Genomic DNA, 27,749 nt, shown 5'->3' on the forward strand with positions numbered 1-27,749 from the left:
AATGCAGAAGTGGGGGAAAGGAGGGCCTTCAAGCTGGTCGAGAGATGGGCGATCAAAGCTCACTCACCCGCACATAGCACTTTGTGCTGCCCCTTGACCACTACACTTACTGTGTTCAAAATTTCCTGGGTACCAGACTTGACTGATCTCTATCTGGTGTGTTGTATCCTATGCTCTGCTTTTTATACACAAATATTACAGACCCTTTTAGTATTGCAGACAGCTCTAAAGCTAATTTATAACTAGATCAGCATTTCAAGTTAAATAACTGTTTGAACATTGTGTCTAAGTTACATAGACTTGGAAGATTGGCAGAGGCCCTGGAGGTTTTTCGCCTTCCTCTGGAGCGTGGGGCATGGGTCACTTGCTGGAGGATTCTCTGCACCTTGAGGTCTTTAAACCCGTATTTGAGGACTTCAATAACTCAGGCATAGGTTAGGATTTGTTACAGTAGTGGGTGGGTGAGATTCTGTGGCCTGCGTTGTGCAGGAGGTCAGACTAGATCATAGTGGTCCCTTCTGACCTTAAAATCTATTAGTCTGAGTCTATGTGAAAAAAGAGTTAACCTTGGACTGTTTTTATCACATTACTTGATCTCAGTTGTTCTCCCATCATCATCATCATCATCTATTAAGAAAAGAACACTGGAATGTACAAGACACAAATGTGACTGTCTCTGCCCTAAAGAGCTTACAATCTAAGATCAAAAGAGAAGACAGGATGCACTGGGGACTGGATAGAAGGAAGTAATTTGGATTTATTTATGTTAATTCGCAAAACCTCAAACTTCTGTTTTGTGTGCTTTTCTGTTCTGTAGATGGTGCTGTGCTGCCTTTAAAGTAATACAATCTTATTTTAAAAACATTTAAACCTTATTTATAATTTTGTAGTTGAGTATTAACTGCTACCCTGAAACTTGTGCTTAATTGTACAATTCTTACAAGCTCAAATTAAACAGCAGTATAAAAAGGGGTGACTTTATTGAAGCAAATGAAGTCGCACCTGCTTACACCATCAGTGAATTTGGACCACAGCTTTTATTTCAAAATTTGTATGGTAAAAATATACAGAGTTCTATGAATGCTTGGGTTGAGTCCTTTAATAAGAATTATTCTCACTAGTTTTACCATTGTGTAAAAACTTGACGTGTGTACATTTGCATTATAAAAATAAAATTAACAACCAATCTCTTTAAAAAGAGATGTTTCTAAAGAGTATATTATTTGAGAGTTATGCAAGAAAATAATTCTGTAGGAAGACTCTACAGTTTTTTTCCTGAGGGATCGATCCCATAGGTGGCATTGGCACTTGTAGCAATGCAAAAGTTCAGAGAACATATAAAGATTAACTCATCTGTTTATCTGGTATAGCAGGCTTCTTTGGTACAGAATATCCAGATTCAATTAGAGCTTTTGAATTCTGTTCCAGCAAATTAAGCCTACTAAAGGGGTAGATGAGTTTGTCTAGAATTTAAGCGATTTAAATTTAGTTCCCGTTATGTGAACATGATTTCATGTTAGTTTACCACACTGAGAAAAGACCTGTTTTAATGACCAACACACACAGACTCTCTCTCTCTCTCTCTCTCTAATCCTAGTGAGATTAACAAATTTCTTTATCTACAAACAAAACAAAACAAAAAACAAATAAGGTGATGTGAATATAGACTGAGTTGATTATGAATGAAATATAATACTGTGCTTTCTTATTCAAGTTTCACCCTCAGGGAGTCAGAACAATGGTAACCTGAGGCACACCTTTACATTTTATTAAAACAGTCTTTTGGGTTGAATTACCGTATATTAGTTTGCAAGAATGCAAAATTGTATACTAATCTGTTGACAATTGCAAGTTGAGAACTGCAGTATAAGGAATAAACTGTTTTAGTTAGAAATAGAACTGCAGATACTGTTTTAAGTGTACTTTAAAACATCATACAGTGTAGCCCGTTGAAAAGTAAAATCCTTGCAGAGGGATTTGAGAGAATCTGCAGCAAATCAGGGCAATCTACATTACAATACATTTCTTTTTTACTGATTAGGGTCTTCCAGGAAAACCTGCATTTTACAGTGGTGGTCATCACTGTAACACAGATGGTATAATACTGTGCCTTATTAAAAACTAAATACTACAGAAAATTGAGTTTCAAGACAAGTAACTCCAAAGGGAGTGACTCATTTTTTGAAGGGTATATGTGGAAATTTGGATTCCAAAACTATATTTCTACTTTAAAGCTTAAAAAATCTTTAGCACATCCACAGTTCTTCAGGGTTGGGTTTTTTGTTTTTTAGTGCATCTAAAGTTTATCTTAACTACAATGACCTGTTTATTCTTTCTCTGCCAGCTACTGGAGAGGCCAGTCACTATAGCCATTTGGGAGATATTGTTAGCTTTTTGCATACAAATTGAGGTTTGCGTCTTTATTTTTATGAAAAATTCCACAATTGCAAACTATTGGAAAGGGAGTAAGAGTTGCTGATTTGGTACCCAGTCCTGCACTCCTTACTAGGAGTAAGGAGCTTATCATGAGCAAGGACTTCAGGATCAGGCCTTCTGTCAGAATTTGCTATGAGCTAATCAATATAAATGCATCTAGATAGTCTCTTCTCTGGATTATCTATATCGTGCTGTATTTTGAGGGTTTTTTCACAGTTGAGTTTTAGGCAAATTATGGTTCCTTTTTTAGAAGTAAAAATAAAAACCCAAACGAAATCCCTTGAAATAATTTTCCTTGAATCCTATCAAAAACTGGCACCTTCAAAGCTCCATTTTCTTCCAGTGGACAAACTTCTATTGTCCCCTTTGCTAACAATTTTTATCGTTGTAAACTTTTGCAACGTTAGATGTTTTTAGTGTATGTTATAAAAACCTATTCTTAAACTTGTGCTGCAGTGCGATTTTTATCCCTTTTCACTGAAAACTTTAGTGTTCATTGCTTGGATGTCTAGTTAGTCTGTACAGTCCCTAACACAATGGAGCCCAATCAGGATTAAGGCCTCTAGATGCTGTTATATTACTATGCATTTGGGGTGGAGAACTGGAATTTTTGTAATTGAAGAGGGGCTGGTCTGCTTCATTTACAAATCACCTCTCCTGATACTAACTAGATAACGCACTGAAAGTTGATAGGTGATCTACCTGTAAGATTAATTTGTTTTTCATTGCCTTTTTTTTTTTCTAGTTGCAAAGCATCTATGCAAAGTCAGTTCATTGTAAAGGTATCTTAACATCTGGCGTGTGTTAAAGATATTGAGTCGTAAGGCATCTGTTCAGTTGCTAAGAAACTCATATATCTTAGTTTGAAACCTTCATTGTTAAAAACAATTTAAATCCCTGAATAATTTTATCAGTTGGAGATAAAATTTAAGGCTGTTGACAGTAACGTCTTTATAGTTGCTATAAATGAATGGCATAATAATGGAACATTAACAAGATTTGGGATATTTGTTTTCTTAAGCCTTACAGAATCTTCATGTTTTAGCTTTTAATGTATGCAAGTGAAAATTCCTAAGAAATCCTTTATCAACTTAATCAGCCTTCTTCTTTCTTATATGTACAGCAAATTCCATTGTTTTCCCCCCTCTTACAGAATATTCAGTAGCATACCATATATGCTATGATTTGAATATTTCATGTCAAAGTGACTTGTTACGTAATGCATTTGTAGATCGTTAAGGGAACTATGTTACATTACTGTGGAGAATAGTTAGATTAACCTAGGTAAAAAGATTAAACTTTGAAATCACCTTGAAAATTGAGAGCACCATATAAATAAGAAGTGATAATACTGTTGGACAAGACAAAGGACCGACCTCTCAACTTTGTTTGAAGTCAGTGGGAATTTCAGGTATTCAACACCTCTCTGAAACTGGTCCAGAGTTAACCTTTTTTTTTTAATGAGTAGCTCACTCCACTGACCATTTCCACTGTTTTACCTTGCAGTATTTTTAGCTAAAATTCTTTCATAATTTAATGACACTGTAAATCAGAGGTGAAAGGCAAGAGCCGGTGCGCCGTACCAGGGCGGATTGGCTTCCTCTGGCAGCAATTTAAAGGGCCTGGGGCACCCAGCAGCAGCTGGAGCCTGGGGCCCTTTAAATTGCCGCCAGAGCCCTGCTGCCGGAGCTCTGGGGAGGCAGCAGGGGGGCTCTGGTGGTGATTTAAAGGCCCAAGGGCTCCTGGCTGCTGCTACTGCAGCCTAGCCCCAAGCCCTTTAAAGCTCCGCCAGAGACCGGGGTCCTGGGGTAGCTGCGGCAGCCAGGAGCCTCCTCTGATGGTGATTTAAAGGGCCGGGGGCTCCGCTGTGGTAGTGGCAGCTGAGGCCCTGGGCCCTTTAAATCACCCCCGGGGCCCCCAGCTGCTGCTACCCCAGCCCAGGGCCCTTTAAATCCTGATTTAAAGCACCTGGGATTTAAAGGCCACGCCTCCTCTGGTTGAGGCCCCACCCCCTCCTAAGGACTCCGGAGTACCGGTAAGTCTTTAAGTTACTTTCACCCCTGTTGTAAATGTACACTGTGCAGTCGTGATACTTTATCTTGATACTTTATCGTCTCTCAGTCTTGCCATTGTTTGAATGAGTCTTCATAATGAATTCAAGTGTTTTTTCAGTGAACCATTTAGTTAGGACAAAAGCTGATCTTTAAAAGGAGCTAGTGGGAAGCATGAAGTAATCCTTCTATCTTGGAAGTTGAAAATTCCTAATGCAGAGAATATTGTTTTTGAAATCAGGAGAGCCATCCCACTGGCACTAAGTGGTTAATAACCAAATGCAATAATTGTAGTTATTTCAAGGGAAATATGTATACTTTATAAATAAACATTTTAGCACATCCTAGGTAATTGCTGTTTTTATGCTTTTAGGGCATGAATATAGTGGTTCCCTTCATGTTTAAATATGCAGTAGACAACCTCAACCAGATGTCTGGAAACATGCTGAACCTGAGTGATGCACCACATACAGTTGCAACCATGGCAACAGCTGTTCTGATTGGCTGTAAGTGTGATTCCTTAATCTGTCGACAGGTGTTGACTTTCTTCAGTAAGGTTTTGGAATATTAGAGCTCATGACCTTTTTAGCTGCTAAGCATTGGAGATGGTTATTCTAATATTATATTTTCCTACTTTTGTTGATATCAAGCCTTCTGTGGCCTTAGTTCTGTTACCCCAGTTCTGAAAAAAATGCTGCTTATAGAAATTATTTCCAATAATGAATCCTCCTTTGACAAGTTGACCCACCCCAGTAGATTTATACAAACAAAAGCCAAATTAAAAATGAATAAACCCCCAAAGTACATGAAATCTTGGAGCAATAAATGCTATGATTTACCCTTTGCATAAAAGCTGTCGTATACAGGGGAGGAACAACATCTTAACTTCTGTCATATTTATTTATCAAGGCAGTTTTGGAGTTGAGTAAAATAAGTGACTTTAAAAAATGTTCTTTTATTATCCTCCTTCAGATGGTGTGTCAAGAGCTGGGGCTGCCTTATTTAATGAAGCGAGAAATGCAGTATTTGGGAAAGTAGCCCAAAATTCTATCAGAAGGATAGCAAAGAATGTCTTTCTCCATCTGCATAACCTGGATTTGGGTTTCCACCTGGACAGACAGACAGGAGCTCTGTCAAAAGCTATTGACAGGGGAACAAGGGGCATCAGCTTTGTGCTGAGTGCTTTAGTATTTAATCTGGGACCCACCGTATTTGAAATGGCACTTGTGAGTGGAATTCTGGTAAGTGTTTCTTTTTCATGAGGCATTCTGTAAATTGGAAGGATCATGCCTCACTTTTTGGGAATAATATCGAACATTTAAGTTTTTTGCAACAAAACTTACTAAATAAACACAGCATTTGCCAGGTAGCTGTACTGAAAACTTAAAGGAGAGCACACTATCAGTTTTAAAGTTAGTTATTTTAAACTTGTTTATTTTAAACTAACGTTAGGTACAATACTTGCCTCTGAATACCCTTCTAATTTGTAGTTTTTTACAGTCACATTTATATGATTTTTTATATGTTTTCTGTCTCTCCTGTTGTGTGGAAAAACCCACAAAGTCAAAAGGGCAAAATGACTATACATAAAGTTGTGTCAAATGCGTAAAGTAAACAAACTGGATGAATACAGGAAAAAACCTATGAGTTTTAATTTAATTTTTAGCCTTTTGTCTTCAGTATTATTTTTTTGTATGTGTTGTCCCTTATCTTGGGTTATTACATGAATATTTGATTCTACACCTTACGAACATTTTTGTTTAAATAGTTTGATTAACTGTTTCAACCTAGAAAGTTGTGAATTTCTATCTTGCTATCATTTGATTATATCCACCTTGCCAGAGACATCAGCCTTGATACCCCATTCATCTGCTTCTCTCGCAGCCTTCTACAGCCTTTCTTTCTCAAGGTCTCCAAAAGCTATGCATACATACTAAGAGTGGGTTACAGTGGAAACATCCTTCCAAGGCCGTTACTCTGTCAATCAAGACTCACCTTTTTTGCAAAGCCTTCAAGAAATTTGCAAACTAAGACACTCAATTACTTTATTCTTTTAAGACAAGAAGTTTTAAAAGCCCTTCCTTACCATTTTGTGCACTAGCCCTTGCTGAGTTGTTTCATTATCTTATTAATGTTACCTCTGTCCTTCCTTTGCCAGCTCCCTTCCTGTTACCCTGGTTAGATCAAGCCTGATATTATTTTATAAGCTGTTCAGGGCAAGGGCTGTGTCTTTTAATCTGCTTTGGGAGGGACCTACCCAACTTTTGGATGCTGTGATACTTTTGAAATAATATTGGTGTATTAAGTCATACTGACGATTAGCATTTTTTCCTTCCAGTATTATAAATGCGGTGCACCATTTGCATTTGTAGCCCTGGGGACACTCGGTGCATATACAGCATTCACGATAGGAGTTACACAGTGGAGGTAAGGCATTCCTCAAAGCAGGTCAGGATTCAAAGATTATTCTTCTCACTGCAACCAATACTCTTTGACTGTGAAAACCTTTATTTTACAGGACTAAATTTAGAATAGAAATGAACAAAGCAGATAACGATGCAGGTAATGCTGCAATTGACTCGCTGTTAAATTATGAAACTGTGAAGGTAAGACATTAAATCTCTTTTTACCATCTTGAACATTATGGTATACAATATAATTACCTACTAACATCTATATATTCAAACTGAGTTTAGGGGTGTTCAGTTTGAGAGAGCAACTTTTAGTATCAATCCCTGTCCCCTATTCTCCTTCATTTTTTGGCTTACAATATCCTCCACTTTTTGGAACTACAGCTCCATTTCTTGATAGTTGCAGTTAAAACAGAGTCTAAATTATGAATGATAAAGTCTGGGGAATAACTTATTCCAACTGTTCTCCAATTTTTCCTGTCTGTGGAGCACTTTTGTAAAAGAGAGATCCTCACATGGATTATGTCCTGTCATAATCCCCCAATGCATGGACCTCAGATGTGTTATGCTGCAGGAAGACTACCATGAAGGGACATGAAAACCATTGGTAGTCCATGGACCACAGTCTGAGAACTAGATGCCCAAGCTAATTTCTAAATTGATGTGCAAGAAATGTTTCTTTGGGCATTTGTAGAAGCAGAAAGCTGGCTTGGGGGAAGTGTTGCTTTTTGGTGTTCATTTCCAGCCTAGGTGAAGTGAGGCCATATGATCACATATTCAGACCAATAATATGTTGTAAAAACATAGTTCTCTTAAAATGGATAATGGTCTAAACTAGGTAGTGTGAAAACTGTGTTCAGGGATTGACAAATCCATTCCTCAGTGACAAGTGGGAAATTTTCCCTAGTGAGTGCTTGAGCCTAAAATGAAAATTTCTGCAAATTTTAAACGTCCGTTAAAAACAAAACAAAAATCCTCTATCCTTTATGGTTGCAAAAAACATCTTCTGAATGTAAACCATTTTGATGGTGTCTTTCTGAGTCAGCAGATGGACAATTCTAGTGCATGTGCACTGTTCCTAACACTGTACCTCAACCACAGTATCTGCATGAAAAAGAGTAAATAGCAGTAGTGAAAAGGGGCCGGCACAGATTTCTGTGGGCAACCCTGAAACTGTCCAGAGTCGTATCAGTTTCATGCTTCTACTGCTTGGGAAAGCTATAAGTAGAAAGAGAGACAAGTAGCGAAGTGATCTGTGGAGAAGGACCCATCAATGGAGATTGGATGAGGAGTAAAATCATGAGGACCGTGCCATCCTCACAGCATTAGGGAAGTTCTGGCAGATAGAGGAGATGGTTAACCAACACAAAAGATGAAGCACCCGAGCTAGGTCCCAGAACAGCAATCTGGTGTAGATGCCAAGTGGGCTCTGGTCTTCTCACCAGGTCATGGCCCTGGCCCTTGCTGGTTGGGCTTCTGTATCCTCACCTTTTGGACCTGTCTCTGGGTATTAGGTTTAATCTCCCACCGAGTAGATATCTAATAAATTTTTGAAGCCCTGGCTGATGTAACATGTTACAAATAATCTTCAGTTTAGCTAAAGTACACTGACTCAAGTACAATTTTGAGAATGTCACAACTTTCTACCTTTATCTATCTTGTAGTATTTCAATAATGAAAAATATGAAGCCCAGCGATATGATGGATTTTTGAAGACCTATGAAAATGCCTCACTGAAGACTACCTCTACCTTAGCTATGCTGAACTTTGGGCAAAGCGCTATATTCAGCGTTGGCTTAACAGCCATTATGGTGCTTGCTAGTCAGGGAATTGTTGCAGGTAATTGATCTGACTCCAAGTAAAATGCAAGTTCCCCTTTGCATTAATAATTGAACTGGATTAAAGTATTTTAGAAAGACTGATATTACTGCTACTGATGCTGTAATTTTAAATTCTTGTTGTTTTGGGGTGGATGTTTGGTTCTATTTTTTGGTAACGTTTTCTTTTAGTTTTTCTCTCTTTCATGTAGCTAACATTTTAAGGCAGTGGTTCCCAAACTTTAACAACCCGTGAACCCCTTTCACTAAAATGTCCAGTCTCACAAACCCCCTCCTAAAAATGAATATTTCCAGGGATTTTCTCCCTTACCTGAGGATAAAGTATAAAAGCAGTGATCTTGGAAGTATAAAATTTGTTTTTATGACATGCTTATTACACACTATTTATTATTTATCATTATAGTATTTTATTACATGATGAAAACGGCAACACTCTTCCAAGATCTCACTTTTGTAGCTTGTATCACTTTGCTTAAGCCTCTTATAAGACAAAACTCCTAGGTTTCATCAAGGAGTATCAGATGTGAAACAGCATGAAGGTATTTAAGAAGCCAACTCAAAGAGTTCCTCATACACAACATTCAGGTCTTGAGCAGTCCAGGCAAACAACGCACGTTACAACAAAGCCTAAACTTGTTCTTCATAATAATTTTAAAAACAATACTAGTAGCCTATTTAATTTTAAAAACAGCAAAAAATTATTCACCTCGCTTTCCATTTCTTATAAGGAGTCTTGAAGTTTAAATCTCCTCAGTGTGATAGATACGCTTGCTTTGATCTGCATAGCTCTTGGAAGTCCCTGGGGCTCCGGGCTGCTGGTCCCGTGCTGCCTGGGACCCCTAGGGACAGCTCTGTCCGCCATTCGGGATTTTTTTCCTGAGAACCCCCTGTAACATTTCGTGAATCCCTAGGGGTTCACGAACCCCAGTTTAGGAACCACTGTTCTAAGGCCTGGTCTACACTGGGGGGATTGACCTAAGATACGCAACTTCAGCTATGAGAATAGTGTAGCTGAAGTCAACATATCTTAGGTCAACTTACCTTGCGTCCTCACGGCATGGGGTCGACTGCCTCTGCTCCCCTGTCGACTCCGCCTCTCGCCGCAGTGGAGTACAGGAGTCAATGGCAGAGCGATCGGGGATTGATCACTACCCGCCGATCCGCCTTCTCATCTGATACCATTATATCTTCATTCTGTCATGTATGTGTGTGGTAGTGAGAGACCTGTGCTTTAGAAACTGGTTCTTCTCTTTAAAGGAGGAGACCATATTATACTTGCAAATTCACTGCCTCAAGAAGGTGAATAATCACTTGCATCTGTGACATTCTTGAAGTTAAATACAAGTATTCTGCAATTTAAAAAAAAATCCCAGTCATCTGGAGTACTAACTGTATGAAAACGCTGTTCTGTTATGTTGTTTACAGGGCAACTGAAGCTTTCCATCAAATTGTCAGAATCTTGCTCCATTGAAAATTATGTCCATTAATTTAAATGTTAATTCTCTGTTAATGCAGTTTACACTTGGGGGGAGGAGGGAGAGATCTTTTCTTGGACCTCCAGTTTGAGTTGAATCACTGAAGAATCATAGGACTGGAAGGACCTCGAGAGATAATCTAGTCCAGTCCCCTGCACTCATAGCAGGACTAAGTATTATAGACCATTCCTGACAGGTGTTTATCTAACCTGCTCTTAAAAATATCCAGTGATGGAGATTCCACAACCACCCTAGGCAATTTATTCCAGTGCTTAACCACCCTGACAGTTAGGAAGTTTTCCTAGTGTCCAACATAAACCTCCCTTGCTGTAATTTAAGCCCATTGCTTCTTGTCCTAGCCTCAGAGGTTAAGAACAATTTTTCTCCCTCCTCCTTGTAACAATCTTTTATGTACTTGAAAACTGTTATGTCCCAATGTTTTCAATCTTCCCTCATAGGTCATGTTTTCTAGACCTTTAATCATTTTTGTTGCTCTTCTCTGGACTTTCTCCAATTTGTCCACATCTTTCCTGAAATGTGGCACCCAGAATTAGTACTGAACAATACTCCAGTTGAGGCCTAATCAGCGCGGAGTAGAGCGGAAGAATTACGTCTCATGTCTTGTTTACAACACTCCTGCTAATACATGCCAGAATGATGTTCGCTTTTTTTTTGTAACTGTTATGCTGGTGACTTATACTTAGCTTATGGTCCACTATGACCCCCAGATCCTTTTCTGCGGTACTCCTTCCTAGGCGGTCATTTCCCCTTTTGCATGTATGCAACTGATTGTTCCTTCCTAAATGGAGTACGTTGCATTTGTCCTTATTGACTTCCGTCCTATTTACTTCAGTTCAAACCATTTCTCCAATTTGTCCAGATCATTTTGAATTTTAATTCTATCCTCCAAAGCACTTGCAACACCTCAAAGCTTGGTATCATCTGCAAACTTTATAACTGTACTCTCTATGCCATTATCTAAATCATTAATGAAGATATTGAACAGAACCGAACCCAGAACTGATTCCTGTGGAACCCCACTCATTATGCCCTTGCAGCATGACTGTGAACCACTGATAACTATTCTCTGGGAATGGTGTTCCAACTATTTTTGCACCCACCTTATAGTAGCATTATAGGTTGCATTTCCCTAGTTTGTTTATGAGAAGGTCATGCGAGACAGTATCGAAAGCTTTACTAAAGTCAAGATATACCATGTCTACCACTTCCCCCCTAACCACAAGGCATGTTACCCTGTCAAAGAAAACTATCAGGTTGTTTTGACACGATTTGTTCTTGACAAATCCATGCTGACTGCTACTTATCATGTTATCTTTTAGATGTTTGCAAATTGATTGCTTAATTATTTGCTCCATTATCTTTCAGTGTACAGAAGTTAAGATGACTGGTCTGTAATTCTCCAGGTTGCCCTTATTTCCCTTTTTATAGATTGGAAAAGGGCAAATATAGTGCCAGTCTTCTCTCCTGTCTTCCATGACTTTTCAAAGATAATTGCTAATGGCGCCGATATCTCCTCAATCAGCTCCTTGAGTGTTCTAGGATGCATTTCAGCTGGACCTGGTGACTTGAAGACATTTAACTTGTCTAAGTAATTTTTAATTTGTTCTTTCCCTATTTTACCCTCTGATCCTACCTCATTTTCACTGGCATTCACTATGTTAGACATTCAGTCACCACCAACCTTCTTGGTGAAAACTGAAACAAAGAAATCATTAAGCACTTCTGCCATTTCCACATTTTCTGTTACTGTTTTTCCCCCCCTTATTGAGTAACAGGCCTACCCTGTCCTTGGTCTTCCTCTTGCTTCTAATGTATTTGTAGAATGTTTTCTTGTTACCCTTTGTCTCTAGCTAGTTTGATCTTGTTTTGTGCCTTGGCCTTTCTAATTTTGTCCTTACATACTTGTGTTGTTTTATATTCATCTTTTGTAATTTGACCTAGATTCCACTTTTTGTAGGACTCTTTTTTGCATTTCAAATTATTGAACATCACCTGGTTAAGCCAGAGTGGTCTCTTGCCATACTTCCTATCTTTCCTACCTAATGGGATAGTTTGCTCTTGTGCTCTTAATAATGTCTCTTTGAAAAACTGCCAACTGTCTTCAATTGTTTTTCCCCTTAGACTTGCTTTCCATGGGATCTTACCTACCAACTCCCTGAGTTTGCTAAAGTCTGCCTTCTTGAAATCCATTATCTTTATTGTGCTGTTCTCCCTCTTACCATTCCTTAGAATCATGAACGCTATCATTTCATGATCACTTTCACCCAAGCTGCCTTCCACTTTCAAATTCTCAATCAGTTCCTCCTTATTTGTTAAAATCAAATCTAGAACAGCCTCTCCCCTAGAAGCTTTCTCTACCTTCTGAAATAAAAAAATTGTCTCCAATACATTCCAAGAACTTTTTGGATAATCATGCCCTGATGTGTTATTTTCCTAACAGATGTGTGAGTAGTTGAAGTCCCCATCACCACCAAGTCCTGTGCTTTGGATGATTTTGTTAGTTGTTTAAAAAAAGCCTCATCCACCTCTTCTTCCTGGTTAGGTGGTCTGTAGTAGACCCCTACCATGACATCACCCTTGTTTTTTTACCCCTTTTATCCTTCCCCAGAGACTTTCAACAAGTCTGTCTCCTGTTTCCATCTCAACCTGAGTCCAAGTGTTTACATTTTTAATATATAAGGCAACATCTACCTTTTTTCCCCACCTGTCCTTCCTGAGCAAGCTGTACCCTTCTATACCAATATTCCAGTCACGTGTATTATCCCACCAAATTTCTGTGATGCCAACTATGTCATAGTTGTGTTTATATACTAGCATTTCGAGTTCTTTCTGTTTATTCCCCATACTTCTCACATTAGTATATAGACAAGATACTGCTTTGTGCGTGTTTCTCTCTCCCCCTCTCACCCCCCCCGTTCTGTCTTGTCTCTCTTTTATCCCTGCTATAACAGCTCATGCTCCTCCCAAATTCTGACCCTTTTCTCAGGTCTCCATGTTTTTGACTTTCCTGTGGGCTTTGGTCACCTGCCCCCTTCGAACCTAGTTTAAAGCCTTCCTAATATTTGCATTAATGTTTTTTTATAAATTGTACCAATAGTTTAAATTGAAGTGAAATATTTTATAGTGGTCAGGGAAATTTTACGCATTTCTAAGGGTGAATTAACTTATGCTAAAAACCTCCATTCATTATTACAAAATCCACAGACCAGGGCTTTGGAGCTGTGCTCCGGCTCCGCTCCAGCTTCAGGCAAAAACCTGCAGCTCCGGAGCTTCTCCACGCTCCAGCTCTGGGCCCCGCTCTAAAGCCCTGCCACAGACAGTGATGGTTCTGAGATCTGTAGTTGGAAAAGTAACTCATGTTGAATGTACTGTCTTTTCTAGGGATTCTGGGTTTCTCTAGGATATGTAAGTTCATGGAAAGACATGGGCATAATGGTGACCTATTACAGAAGTTTTTGCACCCATCAGTTGCTCATCTGTGCTCATTCATTCTGAGATGATACTAGGGCTATGTATACACTACCACTTATGTCACTCAGGGGTGTGAATAGGCCACCTCCCTCAGTTTCTTCTACCAACATAACTACCCCCCCCTTGTTGTGGGTGGATTAATTAAGTCGATGGGAGAGCTCTCTCCCATCAGCTTAGAGCGGCTAGGCGTAGCCTAGCTCTGTGTTTGAGAAGCCCTTCTCTGGAGGTAGATCCTATACCTGATAGAACTGTCTAGAGTCATTTAGTGTTATGGCACATGCTGGTAACTATTAGTCTAAAGAATCTGACATTTAGATAGAAAAAGATTTAGTAGGAAACATAACTTAGCAGTACACTTGTAAATCTTGCCTTTCATAGTATGTACTGAAGAATTACAAAATATGACTATTATATTTATTGATGCGTGTGGCTTTTTGCTGGGCATTTTGTTTTGTTACTGAAAATATTTTTTAAAAGGGGAAAATCCTTTCTGTTAGGTTGACTTGTCCATCCTCTACCCATGCAAGATTGTTTCCCTACACTATGTACTGTACTCTAGTACTTTGTCTTATCTAGTTTTAAATGACCACTAGTCTCAGAAGGCTATTCCCCAATCTAATAGATTCCCAGTACGGAAATGTTTCTACATATTTTATCTTTCTTTACTCATTTCCATCCCTCACACAAAACAATACCTCTTCCATCTCAGATAAGATGGAATAACCATTAAATACTTGTAGACTAATATGGCAGCAGAATGACCCCATTTGGTCATTGTTTTAGTTAAGCGGAACTAAAATATCTCAGGCATTACAAAGCACCAGAATGATGGAGTAAGCAAAGATTTCTCTTGACATGGGAATCCTTGGGTGGCAAACGCTGGCATATCTTTGTCTGTTTGCCTGCCCTTCTTCCCACACATAAGGGATATGCCAGAGGAAGGGAGGCAGTGTAGTGGAGTGCACAGCATTGTGACAGATCCTTGGCTGGTGCAGTGTCTGGCTATTGTAACCACTGTAATGTAGGGCAGCTCCCAGCTGGCCTAAAAACAGGGGAGTGGAAAAGTGGCTTGAAGCCCTTTCCTGTCCATTCTCCTTGGCCAAGTGTAAATTCAGAACATCTGAAGATTGACCACTTCTTAGTTTTTCCTCCCAGGCCTGTCTGTATTTTTGGCTGTTCTTTGAATATCTTCCTGCTCAATGTATTTGGTACTGAGTTCCTCATAGTGTCACACAGTATTCTAGGTGTGGTCTCACCAGAGCCACACAGAAAATTAATGTTCCCTCTCTGGTCCATGAAATGATGCCCCTATATCTAGGTTCCTTTGGTTGTTTCTTGTCTATATTTCTAAGGTCTTTTAGAACCCATTGAAAAGAGAGAAACAGTGGAGTTTGCAACATCTCCTGGTCTAGAATTTTCTGTGATTTTATAACTATGCTATCTGCCTCTTTTTCCAAATAATGTAATATCTTAATGAAATCAGCATAAGTGACGACTGTGGCACTTCACTGGACAAACTGTGCTCCTCCAAGAATGACTTTTCTTTTGTGTTGTTAAACAGTTGTGTCCTATTGTAAATGTGGTACATCTCTACCCCGATATAACGCTGTCCTCGGGAACCAAAAAATCTTACCGCGTTATAGGTGAAACCGCGTTATATTGAACTTGCTTTGATCCGCCAGAGTGCGCAGCCCCGCCCCCTCGGAGCACTGCTTTACCGCGTTATATCCAAATTCGTGTTATATCGGGTCGCGTTATATCGGGGTAGAGGTGTATAGCACAGACTATGCTGGATTTCACACTAACAGCCCTAAAATATTTATGTGCCATGCTGGTAAAATATTTAACATAAATGCTGTCTCTCCCCTATTTTTATTTTAAGGGAACTTGACAGTTGGGGATCTGGTAATGGTGAATGGACTGCTATTCCAGCTTTCTCTACCACTTAACTTCCTGGGAACAGTGTACAGAGAGACTAGGCAAGCTCTCATAGATATGAACACCTTGTTTACACTGCTTAGCGTAGACACAAGAATTAAAGTAAGTAATTTAGAAAGTACTTTAAAAAAAGTTACCAAGTACTTCAGCATTAATAGGGTATTTTTTTCCTGGCAATGTTCTCCCTTCATCCTCTGTTACCTTTCAGCGCTAATTTCTATTTTACAAGGAGATGCTGTGTAAGAAAGCTCTGTTCATTCTGTGTGTTAAGTGCAGTTAGTAGAATAGCTTTTGCTTTTAACTTGCAGAGCCTTTTAGTAAAAGAGAATGTTATTTCACAGAGAAGCTGTCTTGGTATTGAGATTTTTTTATTTTAGTGTTTGCACCATGCTCTTAAGTCTTTTAGTTGTAATTAATGATGCAGAATTTATTATGCCAAAAAGCTGCCTAGAAGCTGAATGATCAGAAGGGAAATTTTTGACCTTCAGGGAGGAGAGGAATGAAACACAATCTTCACATGTATGGCTGAAATAAATAATTTTTAACTTGTTAAAGCTAAAGCATCTGCCTTTCACTTTTTGAATTAGGAAATTGACTGTTAAGCTTGTTAAGCTGTTTGAAATACATTCTGAGCAGTGTGTAAAGTGGCACTCTTTTTTTAATAGGACAAAGAGCTGGCTCCACCGCTGCACATCACACCACAGACTGCTACCATCGCCTTTGATAACGTGTATTTTGAATACCTTGAGGGGCAGAAAGTCCTTAATGGAGTGTCTTTTGAAGTCCCTGCAGGAAAGAAAGTGGCCATTGTAGGAGGTAGTGGGTCAGGGTGGGTAAATGGACTGTGCCAAATTCTGCATCATTGATTAGAGTTTGAAAATATGATTTTATTCTGCTTTGGTGATTTTTTTTTTGTGTGATACTTTTATATTGATTGAGCTTTACAAATGCTAAAGTAAAATTTAACCTTCATTTCAACCCTTCTCTCAATTTTAGAAAAAGCACAATAGTAAGATTACTATTCCGCTTCTTTGAACCCCAGAAAGGAAATATTTATGTTGCTGGTCAGAATATACAAGACATCAGCTTGGAAAGCCTGAGGAAGGCTATAGGCGTTGTACCTCAGGTATAGTGTTTTATAATATCCCAGATGTCCTTGATAGTGTAACTTGATATTCAGAAGCTCTGGTTCAAATGGAAGACAAGGTTTGCACAGTTGTGTTGTCAGGCTTAATTTGAAAGTCTCTGTTGCTTCAGTATTTCAGGAACCCTTGTAACTTTTAATATTTGAAACATCAAGGAGATGTTACTACTGGAAATGAAGAGGTTTCTTGCACGATGTTTTACATAGTCATTAACACTTGTTGCAAGATGGTAAAACTAGAGCATGTATTATAAAGATCTTAATGATTTAACTCAAAATACATTTTATATCTGTTCACGATATTGAAACATCCAATTGCATTTTCCCAGAAACATTTTTCCCTTAAGGGCTCAGTGGAAGAGTATAAACTAATCTGTATTGATTTTTTTTTTTCCAACCTGCACCCATGAAGTATCAATCATATTTTCATATTTAAAATACTCTTTACAATTGTAGGATGCCGTTCTATTCCATAACACCATCTACTACAACCTCTTGTATGGTAATATTGGTGCATCAGCAGAAGAGGTGTATGCAGTAGCAAAGTTGGCAGGAATCCATGATGCTATTACCCGAATGCCCAATGGGTACAACACACAAGTTGGTGAACGAGGACTCAAGCTCTCAGGTAAATCTGTAAATCTGTACATTCTTTGCACCATTTTTGCTAGCTCCAAACTGTGTACACAGTTCACACATCGCCCCGAGATGTCATTAATTTGAAGTTCTTAGCTGGCATGTAATAAGTGTAGAGTTAAATATTAATACCAGTGGCTCAAGACCTCTGTATTCTAGAAGGTATTTAAAGGAATATATTTTCAGGGAACATTAAGTAATGTCAGAATTACATAGACTTTTTTTCCTTCTAGTGTGATGTGTGAGGGTAGTAGAAGAATGTGTATGAACAGAATTGGAATGTCTGGTGTGTTTGGTTTGATGATGTGTGTTGCTGCTTATGTTGTATTGTAGGTTTACACAAGTGTGTGTAGACCTTCCAAGTTTGGATTTTTAAATATAAATGTGCAGCTACTACTTTTTTTGTGTGTGTGTGTGTGTGTGTGTGAGTGCTGTTATGAAGTATGTTGGTACAGTATATTGGAAATTGATCCTTTTCATAGTAAAAGGGATTTTATAATTTTATGGTAACTTGCTATTTTGAATTTGAGATAAATTAATACATAACCTTAACTGACAGATTGCAATGTGTATTGGCTATATAACACACCTAATATAAAACCCAAAAAGCAAGGAAATAAAAAGTTAACATACCCTGTGCAGCTCCACCCAGAGAGACACATCTCACCCAGCAGCACAACCACAATACACATGCCAGAGAATGTACCACAACCTTAACTCAGTAGGGATGCCAGCTTTTCAGCATCACCCTGCCAAACTTCCACCTACCACCTCCATACCACATTCAGACCTGACTATCTCCTCTCGCTTCCCACCACTGCCCCTTCTGTACAGTTCTGTAAAATTACGCATATGCATGTTTGAGGAAAGTTGGGGTGGAAGGCTGGCATCCTTACTGGGACAGAGTTAAGTGGGTGATAGCAAGTGATAGATGACTGACTGCATGGCAGTTGGGAAATGTCTGGATGCCTTACCTTGTTTATTTGTAGGACTTTTGGGGTGGGTGGATGTGGGGTTTTAAGATGTAGAATTTTGTGTTTTTATTGGTGTGTTTGTGCACGCGTACATGTTTTTCATTGAGTGTTTCAACCTTAGCCAATTTTAAACCTAAAAGTTTTGTTTGGAAATAAGCTGTTAGATTTGTACTCAAGACATTGTCAACATTATTAACCTATGAATTGTATATGATGAATAATGCAAAACTGAAATCCATGTTTATCTTGCGGGATGAAACAATCGTAACAAAAGAAAAAATGTTACATTTTACGTAGTAGTCTGTATTCTTATGGTGCTTACAAATGTTTTATAATAGATAGCTGCGTGAAAGTGGAATGTTGTAGCGATTTCATGAAGTATTCCCTGCTTATTCTGCTAATGGAATTGATTTTCCTTGTTGGTGGATATTCTGGAAAGTGCAAGGTGTGGTGATGACAAAACTCATAGGTGCCTGAATCCATTTTCTGTTATAGGTTTCAAAGATGTAAGGCAACATCTGCTTCTGACCAAATCCATATGCCAATGTATGCAGCAGTGTGTGCATTGTTCTTAAGGTGCATGTTGAAAGAAAATAACTTATCTATTCACAGCCATATTATCATCTCAGTAATCTAAAAGTTCCCAAAGAAAGAAGTGCTTTTGTCCATGACTAAAAGCCACTTGATGAAGTTTAAACTTCTCATATATTTTGTTTAAACTTTAAAGTTAATATCTGAAAATTGGCATATTTGAACATTTGCCTTATTTCACAAGGAGGGTTTTGTTCCCCTTTTTTTAAAAGAACTTCATTAGAATAACGTGAAAGTGTGGGGCATTACTGGAGAGGTGGAGAGAAGTCGGTTATCAGAAAAGAGTGATTGCATGACACGGAGGCTGTGTGCATAGATGGTTGGGGAGGGCATTCTAGGTGCAGGAGAAAGCACGAAGGCATTTGTGGACACTTGAAGGGAAGCAGGATATGTATAGCCCAAGGGCTGAGTGAGGGAGTAGAGAAAGATGAGATATAAGCGAGACAGAATGATGTAGAACCTAGCAGATAGGGATAAAAACATTTTGGCCAGTAACATTGTGTATGACTTGCAGGATGCAAGCTTGCTTTATTCTTACACTGTTTTCTCCAATACTGCTAATATCTCAAACCTTGTAACTTCAAACGATGGCCCCACCGTCAGAAATGCCTGTTGTAAAATCAAATTTTGTGTCTTGAAAGACACTTCTCCCGTTAGTTATGGGGAGAAGTTCTTGCCTTTCTGACCTTGAGACTCTTGGGCAGAAGCCTTTTTGAAAGTTGAGGAAACATTTACTCCATTTTACACTTTGCACTGTCACCATGGTGATCTTGACTACACACACAACACAAGTTTTTTTGTGGAAGAAGCACTTAAATTGCGGTGAAAAAATGCAATTTTAAAATTATTATTATTTGGTCTTTGGTGTTTGAAAAATAATGTATCAGTAAAAATCAGAGTGATTTGAATTTACTAGTTGGCAAAGAAGCAGTTGAGGATGTGCCTTTGACATTGGAGTGAACAGCAGCTCCGATCATAGAATCGTAGGACTGGAAGGGACCTTGAGAGATCATCTAGCCCAGTCTCCTGCACTCATGGTAGGACTAAGTATTATCTTGACCATCCTTGACAAGTGTTTGTGTAACCTGCGCTTAAAAATCTCCAATGATGGAGATTCCACAACCTCCAATTTATTCCAGTGCTTAATCACCCTGACAGTTAAGAAGTTTTTCCTAATGTCCAACCTAAACTGCCCTAGCTGCAATTTAAACCCCTTGCTTCTTATCCTATCCTCAGAGGTTAAGAACAATAATTTTTCTCCCTCCTCCTTGTAACCGCTTTTTATCATGTCCCCTCTGTCATCTCTTCTCCAGACTAAACAAACCCAATTTTTTCACTCTTCCCTCATAGGTCATATTTTTCTCGACCTTTAATCATTTTGTTGCTCTTCTCTGGACTTTCTCCAATTTGTCCACATCTTTCCTGAAATGTGGTGCCCAGAACTGGACACAGTACTCCAATTGAAGCCTAATCAGCGCAGAGTAGAGCAGAAGAATTACTTCTCGTGTCTTGCTTACAACACTCCCGCTAATACAGCCCAGAATGATGTTCACTGTTTTTGCAAGTGTTACACTGTTGACTTATATTTAGCTTGTGATTCACTGATCCCCAGATTCCTTTCCGCAGTGCTCCTTCCTAGGCAGTCATTTCCCATTTTGTATGTGTGCAACTGATGGTTCCTTCCTAAGTGGAGTACTTTGCATTTGTCCTTATTGACTTCCATCCTATTTACTTCAGTTCAAACCATTTCTCCAGTTTGTCCAGATCATTTTGAATTTTAATTCTATCCTCCAAAGCACTTGCAACTCTCAGAGCTTGTGCAAACTTTATAACTGTACTCTCTATGCCATTATCTAAATCATTGATGAAGCTATTGAACAGAACAGAACTCAGAATTGGTCCCTGTCGGACCCCTCTCAATATCTCTTTCCATCTTGACTGTGAACCACTGATGATTACTCTCTGGGAACGGTTTTCCAACCAGTTATGCACCCCACCTTATGGTAGCTCCATCTAGGTTGTATTTCCCTAGTTCTGTTTCCCTACTCATTTACTTCGGACACTAAATTAGGTGAGTATTAGAATGTGGACAGTAGTCGTTAACATGTATCATAACTTTTACATATGATCAAGGTGCCAGGGAGGCTTAAGCCAATACTTCCAGAAATACCCACTAATTTTGGGTGCTTAAATGGCACATTGAATTGAACTCTATTGAAGTTGTGTGTGTTCAGCACCTTTCGGGACCCAACCTCTCTCAAATTGGAATCCTTAAAGAGAGGCATTTGAAAATTAGTTGACAATTTTGGGCTTTAATGTTTCAAACTCTCTCTTTCATCTGGATTCTGATAGAACATGTTTTATTAGTTAGAGCTATATTTTCAGTGTTAATGAAAGTTGTGAAGCTAAACTCCATCTATTGTGCTGCAAACCCCTTGTTTGTTTAATGGACTTGATACACCTTGTCACTAGTTCACTTTTGTCACTAGTTCACTTTTATAGATAAACCTCTGACTTTACGAAGTAGCTCCATTTGAGTACTATCAATGTGATAATGACTTTGAAGTTTCATATTTTTCTGGAATTGTGAAATGGAAACCAGACCCGCTTCCCCAAATGCTTATGTGCTTTAGTTCATTAGAGCTTAAAACAATAAGTTCAGCCTCACATTTCCTGAGGGAAAATACTCAATCCTTTCCCGGGAGGTTTTTTCCCCCAAAGCATTCTAGTAGAGGGAGCAAGGGAAAACTAGGGGGAAGACAGTGAGTACACTCTGTACTTTAAGTGGGCTGCATTGAAATCCACATACTTCATTTTAACAAGGGGAGAAGCTGAGTTTGAGGGGCCACTGTTCATAAACAAAGGATGTTTCAGTAAAAGAAAGGTAGGCTACCCTACTGGTGATATTAAAAATTAAGCTTCGGTGGAGGGGAGAGAGAAATAATGGACTTCCAGATGGAAAATGCGTGGCAGCATTTTTCATTAGAAATCTGGGGAAATGTAATTATGAGCCCTCATTCTCATAGATGTTCATCCTGTGGAGTGGAGCGCACGGTTAGAATTCTGTATGCAAATGGCTTACTTGCTGTAGTAAAAGATCCTTTTGTTCAAGTAATCCAGTGGTGATCATTGTAAAATTGTGGGATGTAAATTGTAGCAAGCCAACAGCGCACTTAGAGAGTTTAAAACTTTTTTAAAATGGGTAACTAAGTAGCCTGTGCTTAATGTGGGCAACATTCAGTCAAGTCAGTGAATTGACATCTCTCTAAGTCAGCAAATTAGCTTTAACAAGAAGAAATATCTATCTGTTGTATGTATGTGTCTATAGATTTTAATGTGATGAAGGAAACATTACAAATATTGCATGATGATTCTCCTCACTTGTGTAATGCTGAAATAAAAGGTGCAGTGGGGAACAGTGTTTGTTAAAATGGAAACTTCTATATTCATTAAATGCAATGAGTAAATGCTTAATGGACAGTAAACTTTGTAAACTAACTGTTTACATAGAGAGTGAACAACAAATATCAAAACAGCTTTAGCCTATGCAGGCAATATAAATTTAAATTTTAAACATTGATATAAACCTGGCTTTTATTTGTCTACAGTATTAAGCATTACAAATACAAAAGCATTTTAAAAATATTCACTGAACACTGCTTTGTTGGATTGTGCATAAAGAAAAACATGAAGCAACTGAATATGCTGCAAACCAGCTGCATAAGAGAAGGCCACCAATTATGGGATCACTGCATGCTTTTCAATCATGGGTTCTAGCAAACAGTGATATTCTTCATACTAGATATTTCTTAAAAGAGAGAAGTAAAAATAACATCTTGGGAAAATAGTGCAACTTCAGTTTATTGCTCAGTTTGACCACATTCTTATATACACAGATTACACAATAAATAAGGGTTATATCAAGACGAGATGGTGGATCTGATGGGATCCCTGGGGTGCAGCCTGGGACTGTGGGACCACTGTTCCCCCTTAACTCTCTCCAGCCTGGGCTGTCCCTCACAATGCCTTACTAGTGACGAGCAGCAAGCCCCTCCAGGAGCTGTGATCGCTCAGCACACCAGCATGTGGAGCCCCACACACCTAGCTAGATTTCATGAATGCTCCCAGAGCCACTCATAAATCACACAGAGAGAGGCACCAGAGCCAAATCCTCCCAGCACTGTACCCCAGGAATATACCGTCTTGCACTGCTCAAAACGAGCAGTGCAAATTTATTAATTGGTTCATCACTTTATCAATGGAAAATGGATCTACACCAGTCATTGCAAAACCTGAGCAGATTTGCCACATGCTTCATACAAACGCACCGGTGAAGATGTACAATAAAACAAATGTATTGATTACAAAAAACAGATTTTAAGTGATAGTTACCATAAGAAATAAAATATAAGCACGCAGTCTAAACTCTCAACCTTATTAGACTGGGTAACAACTAGACAAAGCAGTTTTTCTCACCCCACTGGATATTGCAGTCCTTAATATACAGATTTCACCTTTGAAATCTGGGCAAGTTCCCTCAGTTGGAGTCGTCAGAGTATCCTTGTTGCTTGCAGCGTAGGTGGGTGAAGGAGAAAAGGTCCAGTATGAGCCCCCTGTGTTTGGTTTTATACCCTCAGTCCATGTGCTTGGAAAACACAAGGCCAGGCATGTCTGGGTGACATTGCTGAGTCTCCAGGCAAGGCTGAGCAATTCCCCTAGTGTGGGCCCCATTCAGGTGAGTCATTGCATTGTAGCTCCCTTGCTGGACAATGGTTGTTGATGGGTTGATTGACATCCTGCCTGGGTGTTGGTTACTTTCCTTGCTGTTGCCTCTGGGGAGCTAATATCTGGCTGATTCCCCAACTTACAGCATGTTTTAGTGACCACCATACAACACAATTCTCATAACTTCACATGCACCAATGATACACATATATGGATAGAGAAATGACTTTCAGCAGATCATAACCTTCCCCCTGATACTTTACAAGGCATGCTTTATATGTAAGATCATGATTATATAAAAATGGAGGATATGGGGGTTCCAGGACACTCCCCCAAGATATAGAATGTGGGGATTGGTGAACAACAGAACCACAAGGTAGAAAAAGAGGGTGCTTAGGGGATCATCTATTGGGGGGTGTTAGGTGTTGTGTATGCAAGAACTTGAGGCTGCTGCAGGCAGTTGAAGAATCATGTTTACATAACCATATTGGATTTTTAGGGAGCACCCGAGTAAAGGCAAATAGTGGAAGGCTAGCCGGAAGTGAGTTGTGAGAGAGATTTGGTGGCAGCATGTAATGTTGCATGGCTCATGTGACGATGGAGGCTATTTTAGGCATGGAATATTGTATATGAGCGTATAGTCCTGAGTCAGAAGCAGCATGAAACCAATTCAGTATCCTACAAACTGGAATCAAAAGATTGAGGTCTATTCCTGGCTCTGCTACTGACCTGTCTGATCTTGCACTAGTCACTTTGCCTCTCTGTATCTGTTTCCCCATCTGAAAAAATGGGAATAATGATTCTTAGCTTCCTTTTTAATGCTCTTTGAAGATCTGTACATGAAATAAAAAGAGCTATGTAAGAGCTAAGTATTATTTCAAAGTACCACTGGGCACTCTTTTTACACTTGAGCACTTTTTGCCCCCACTAAATTGTGTTTGGAAGGTTACTTTCTGTCCAGCTTTAACACTGATTTCAAAATTGAAATCAGTTTTACATTTGACTAATACTTCTGGTGTCACTATTCAGAAAATGGCTGCTGGTGACAGCCAGAAGTGTAATAATTCCAATTGTCATTTCAACCTCAAATGGACTTTAGTCCCATGTGAAAATTATCAGGTAAGCTTCAAGATTCTGCTGAGCAAAATGGGTGGAGGTTTCTTGTAATGTGGCTGTAATCCCTCTCTTTTTATATGAAATGTTTGCATGGCAAAGCCGAATGAAAGATGTACTTCAGATGTATCCTATTTGTAGGTCTCTCTCTTTATCACAGGTGTTAAAATACCATGCCATGGTGATCAAGGCAAAAATAACCTTTTTTTCCTTCTCTGTTGTTCAGGAGGGGAAAAGCAAAGAGTCGCTATTGCCAGAGCCATCTTAAAGAATCCTCCTATTATTCTCTACGATGAAGCCACATCATCTTTAGATTCAATTACAGAAGAGGTAAATTAGGATAAAGAATCTAAAGCCTTTTCAGCTGCATTCTGTCCAACTTTGCTGGCCCTCCAACCTCCTCCCAGAAGAGTTTTTGTCATGTTTGCTTTTTGTCTAGCTATTCAAATGCCATTCTTTAGTCTTCTCATTGAGAAGACTAAAGAATCTTTCCCCATAGGTCAAAAGTTGAGACACTAAGGGTATGTCTACACTGAGATTAAAAAACCCATGGCACTGCTCTGAGCCCAGGTTAGCTGACTCTGGCCTGGGCTTGCGGGGCTATAAAATTGCAGTGTAGACATTTGGCCTGGGGCTGAAGCCTGGTCTCTGAGACCCTCCCCCATCGCACGGTCTGAGAGCCTGGGCTCCACCCCAAGCCCAAACTCTGAATTGCAATTTTATAGCCTCATGAGCCTGTGTCCTGCAGAACCCAAGTCAGCTGACCCAGCCAGCCGTAGCCAGGCCACAGGTCTCTTATTGCAGCATAGATGTACCTTGAGATTCCCAACCAACTCTGAGCCAGAGCCAGCAATGTCAGGTCCACATCTGAACTACTGTCCTGTTTTACAGCGTGACATCCTGTTGCAGCAGTAAGCCCACATCATTTGAAAGTGTTGCAGTTGCTAATGTACTCATGGTGTATGAAGCCTACAGTCCACTTTAAATAGAGGAATTTGGGTGTTATTTAATATTCATTACAATAGAAGTAATTTAAATGATTGTGACATAATGCAAAATAGAAAACCTTTCGTTCATTGTGGAGCGTCATACTGAGATGCAAGTCAGGTATGCATAACCTACACTGCTGGTATTAATTTATATTCATTTCATAGGAAGGGCTGTGAAATATGAGACTGTTGTGACACAGATGTCATGACACTACCACAGCAACTGCATCAGACTTCATAACCACATCTTTGTACTAAATACAAAAATCTCAGCAGTAACAGTAATTTCGTGAACTAATCGCATTTTCTAAAACTAGAGCTAAAAGAATGCTGTTTGCAAATTGTTTCCACTTGTGTAGATTATTTGGCATACTTTGACCGCCGATCACTAGATTGCGCTTATTTTACATAGGGAAGTCATTTAATGTACACTTGGTACATGCTTATGGTGTATAATATAAATAATCCCCCTGTCTGAAGTAAACCACTTCCCTGGACTTGTGTTTTTATCATTTGTGACAAAGATTTCTGAAGACTACTACTTTTTTCCCTCTCATTTTGCTATATTTATTACAAGGTTGCCAAACAAAGCGGAATGTTTGCACAACACAGCTGCACTTTAAAGGCAGCAAATAAAAATGAGTTCTTTCCAGAAATGTATATCTTGTAATCACAATGTTTTCTGACAGAGGCTAGCTTTATTTAAAGAAAAGAAAATGCATATCCCAGCTTGTGTAGCAGTTACCCTAAGCCAACTTGTGTATGTCTACACTGTGGTAAAACACCCAGGGCACCTACTCTCAAACCCATAGTCAGCTGACCTGGGCTATCTGTGGTCATGCTGCAGGTCTTTTATTACATTGTAGACATAGCTTTAAATCACACTTCTGCATCTGAGGTATTGCAGCTCATGAAGATGGAAAAGGAAACACTGCTTCTGACTTGATGGGGATGGCTGTAGATAATAAATATTTCCTTGGGCTATTGTGGTTTTGGGGATTTTTGTGTTCCTTGTTGACACAGGCCAGGGTTTACATTTAAAATTTAGGTCATTTGTAGGTACTTCAGCCACGGTGTGAAAAATCCACACCCCGGATCGATGTAGCTATGTTGACCTAACCCCCGTAGATGCAGCTATGTCAATTAAGAATATTTCTGTCAACCTAATACTTCTGTCAACCTAACTGCCATTATTTGGGGAGATGGTGTTCCTACACCAATGGAAAATCCCCTTTCATCAGCACAGGCTACAAATATGTGGCAGAAAGTATCACTGGGTAGCCTGGGCATAAGCTTTCGTGCGTAAAAAAACCTCACTTCTTCAGATGTAAGCAGGTTATGTGAACATGGCTCCCGTGGCATAGTTATACCGGTATAATCTCCTTAGTGTAGACATACCCACAGTCTTGGCTGTTCTTTAATTTTTGTTGATTTGGAAAGTAAAACACTATACCTGCACATGCCACAGCGATCAGCACTGTTTCTTGTACAGTCAAACTATAAACGTTTTTTTCTGAAGGTGAGCAAACAGTTCCCTTCCTCTACCCCCTTGAGATGTTTAAATTTCATAGAGAAGTGTAACCTCCCTTGGCTTTCCTTCACACTGCGAAGCTCTACTTTGAGGACTTTCACAGAGCTACTAATGTCTTATTCTAGGCATTGTGTTGCTTCTTCCATAAATAGTTCCAGCTATTTTTCAATTTGGGGCTTTGAAGACATTCTTCAGCATTCATTAAAACTTCTTTTGACATGTTACACAATCTGATTTTATTTCCTCTTAAATGTGTGTATATATATAGATGTACGTTTTTAATTTGCAGAACATTCTCAGTGCCATGAGGGACCTGGTAAAGCACAGAACAACTGTTTTCATTGCACACAGATTGTCAACAGTAGTTGATGCAGATGAAATCCTTGTCCTGGATCAGGTGAGAGA

General features: G+C 39.2%; 1 protein-coding gene across 1 annotated transcript in view; it reads left to right on the forward strand.

Annotated features, from left to right (window-relative positions):
• ABCB7 (ATP binding cassette subfamily B member 7) overlaps window positions 1-27,749 on the forward strand; it is a 70,234-nt gene that overhangs the window by 35,240 nt on the left and 7,245 nt on the right. The window contains exons 5-15 of the mRNA XM_054040000.1: window positions 4,861-4,993; window positions 5,460-5,728; window positions 6,826-6,914; window positions 7,006-7,093; window positions 8,563-8,737; window positions 15,586-15,743; window positions 16,307-16,470; window positions 16,638-16,767; window positions 17,242-17,413; window positions 25,051-25,154; window positions 27,634-27,741. Coding sequence (XP_053895975.1) covers window positions 4,861-4,993; window positions 5,460-5,728; window positions 6,826-6,914; window positions 7,006-7,093; window positions 8,563-8,737; window positions 15,586-15,743; window positions 16,307-16,470; window positions 16,638-16,767; window positions 17,242-17,413; window positions 25,051-25,154; window positions 27,634-27,741 — 1,590 coding nt within the window. The remainder of the gene's footprint in view (window positions 1-4,860; window positions 4,994-5,459; window positions 5,729-6,825; window positions 6,915-7,005; window positions 7,094-8,562; window positions 8,738-15,585; window positions 15,744-16,306; window positions 16,471-16,637; window positions 16,768-17,241; window positions 17,414-25,050; window positions 25,155-27,633; window positions 27,742-27,749) is intronic.

This window comes from Malaclemys terrapin, chromosome 9 (assembly GCF_027887155.1).
Source record: "Malaclemys terrapin pileata isolate rMalTer1 chromosome 9, rMalTer1.hap1, whole genome shotgun sequence".
NCBI classification, from domain to species: Eukaryota; Metazoa; Chordata; order Testudines; family Emydidae; genus Malaclemys; species Malaclemys terrapin.